This window comes from Drosophila mojavensis, unplaced genomic scaffold (assembly GCF_018153725.1).
Source record: "Drosophila mojavensis isolate 15081-1352.22 unplaced genomic scaffold, ASM1815372v1 contig_36, whole genome shotgun sequence".
Lineage (NCBI taxonomy): Eukaryota > Metazoa > Arthropoda > Insecta > Diptera > Drosophilidae > Drosophila > Drosophila mojavensis.
The window spans coordinates 9359630-9361589 of NW_025318858.1; the positions used below are offsets into that span (position 1 = coordinate 9359630).

At 37.8% G+C, this 1960-nt stretch overlaps 1 protein-coding gene across 1 annotated transcript; it reads left to right on the forward strand.

Moving 5' to 3' along the window:
* Nucleotides 1–622: 622 nt before the first annotated feature.
* Nucleotides 623–1524, forward strand: LOC6576415 (dynein axonemal light chain 1). The gene has a single exon (XM_002002369.4). It carries the CDS (start codon nucleotides 716–718, stop codon nucleotides 1262–1264), a length of 549 nt encoding a protein of 182 aa, XP_002002405.1. The 5' UTR covers nucleotides 623–715; the 3' UTR covers nucleotides 1265–1524.
* The last annotated feature ends 436 nt before the right edge of the window (nucleotides 1525–1960 follow it).

Consider the following 1960-nt stretch of genomic DNA (forward strand, 5'->3'; position numbering starts at 1 on the left):
TTATTTTTCATAATTATGTAACAGAAAAGATGCCAAAGAAAGGCCAGTAATTTAATATTTTTACAGTTGCATAAAAAGTAATATAAAAAGACATAATAACACAATATTACATGATATATATATATATATATATATATATATATATATATATATATATATATATATATAAACTTAATATAAATAATGTAAGCAAAATACATAAAATTACAGTAGAATTCCGACAATTCGAAATATCTTTGTTTTTCGATTTACACAGAAATTTAAATTATCGAGAATTATTGAAAACAAATTTCTTTCAAGCGGAAAGGATACAAATTTGTTCGATTTATCAGGAATTTTAACGGGGTACGAGTTGTCGACGCTCGACTGTTATTATATAAGTAATGGATAAAATAATATCATTGGGTAAATAGCTCAAGTTTTATTTTTGTAATGAGCGTACATTGATATACGTGTTTTATATTCATAAATAATATTATATTTTCAGTAAATTATTTTATTGATTAAAATTATTTAATTGAATTTTAACTTTTTAAATTTTAACTTTTTAAAAACAAAACCAATTGAAATTCAAATTTCATTTACTAAGTTAACATTTCATTTATAAATATATGATAAACTCCCGTAAGCCTTGACTTTTTTGTCCAAAAACTAGACTTGAAATTTCGATTCGACACTCGAAAAAACATTTCAATGAACATTTTAGAATTCAAGTATGTCCAAGCCGACAACAATTAAGGATGCCCTGGCGCGCTGGGAGGATCGCACCAAGATGGAGGCCGTAACGGCCCTGGATATTGGCCTGCAATTCCAGTATCCACCCATTGAGAAAATGGATGCGACTCTGAGTACCTTGGTGGAGTGCCAGAAGCTCAGTCTCTCCTCGAATATGATTGAGAAAATTGCTGGCATATCGGGAATGAAGAATTTACGTGTGCTCAGCCTCTCGCGCAATTATCTCAAAAATCTGAATGGCATCGAGGCGCTGGCCGAGACGCTGGAAGAGCTATGGGTTAGCTACAACAATATCGAGAAAATCAAACAGATCGAGCTGATGAAGGCCCTCAAGGTGTTCTACATATCGCACAATCTGGTCAAGGATTGGGCTGAGTTTGCGCGCATTGGCGTGCCGCCGAATCTATCGGACATAACTTTCATTGGCAATCCATTGAACGAGAACATGGATCCGGCTGCATTTGTAGCTGAGGCCATACGCCGTTTGCCCAATCTCAAGAAACTGGATGGCGAGCCCGTCATACGTTAGTTGGGATGTTTTTTCATTAATTTTCATTTTGTTGCATGCACACACAAAGAAGGCGAAAAATAAAAGCAGCAAACCACAGCAGCAGCAGCAGCAGCAGTAGAAGCAGTAGGAGCAGCAACATCACCTGCCACGCCCACACTGTGAACAATGAGCTATGGCAGGTGAGCTATTAGGTATTTGTCTGCTGTAGCAGGCATTGATTTCTGCCCTCTGTTTACGTGTGTGCGTGTGTTTGCTAGAACATTTTCTTTTCAATTCAATATTGCCATTTCTTTTGCATTGCTGAGCACTGAAGTTGCACGAGTGAAAGAGAGAGAGAGAGAGTGAGTGAGTGAAAGAGACGACGTCGGCACAGTTTGAGCATTTTCCAATTTTCATTGCGGTTCTGCTGATGAGCGCCATTGTTTTGCTGTGAGTATTGCCCCATACGGAGCCGGAGCAGGAGTCGGAGCCGCAGCCAGAGCCTCAGCTATGTTGTAGGTGAAAGGTTTTCGCCTTTGTTCTTGCCCATCTTGCTCAACTCGAACCCCATTCACAACTTTTCGTACAAGACAAGCAGAGATCCAATTTTTGTCTAGCATTGTTTGCATATTTTTAGCCTAGTCCAATGTAATGAGCACAGATTTTTGCATACACAAGGAAGGCGTGCCATGTTAACCGAAACACACACAAAAAAATCACACACACACATACAAA

What these genes read in the sequence shown, in the direction of transcription:
- LOC6576415 (XM_002002369.4), top strand. Translation starts at nt 716, where the DNA reads ATGTCCAAGCCGACAACAATTAAGGATGCCCTGGCGCGCTGGGAGGAT.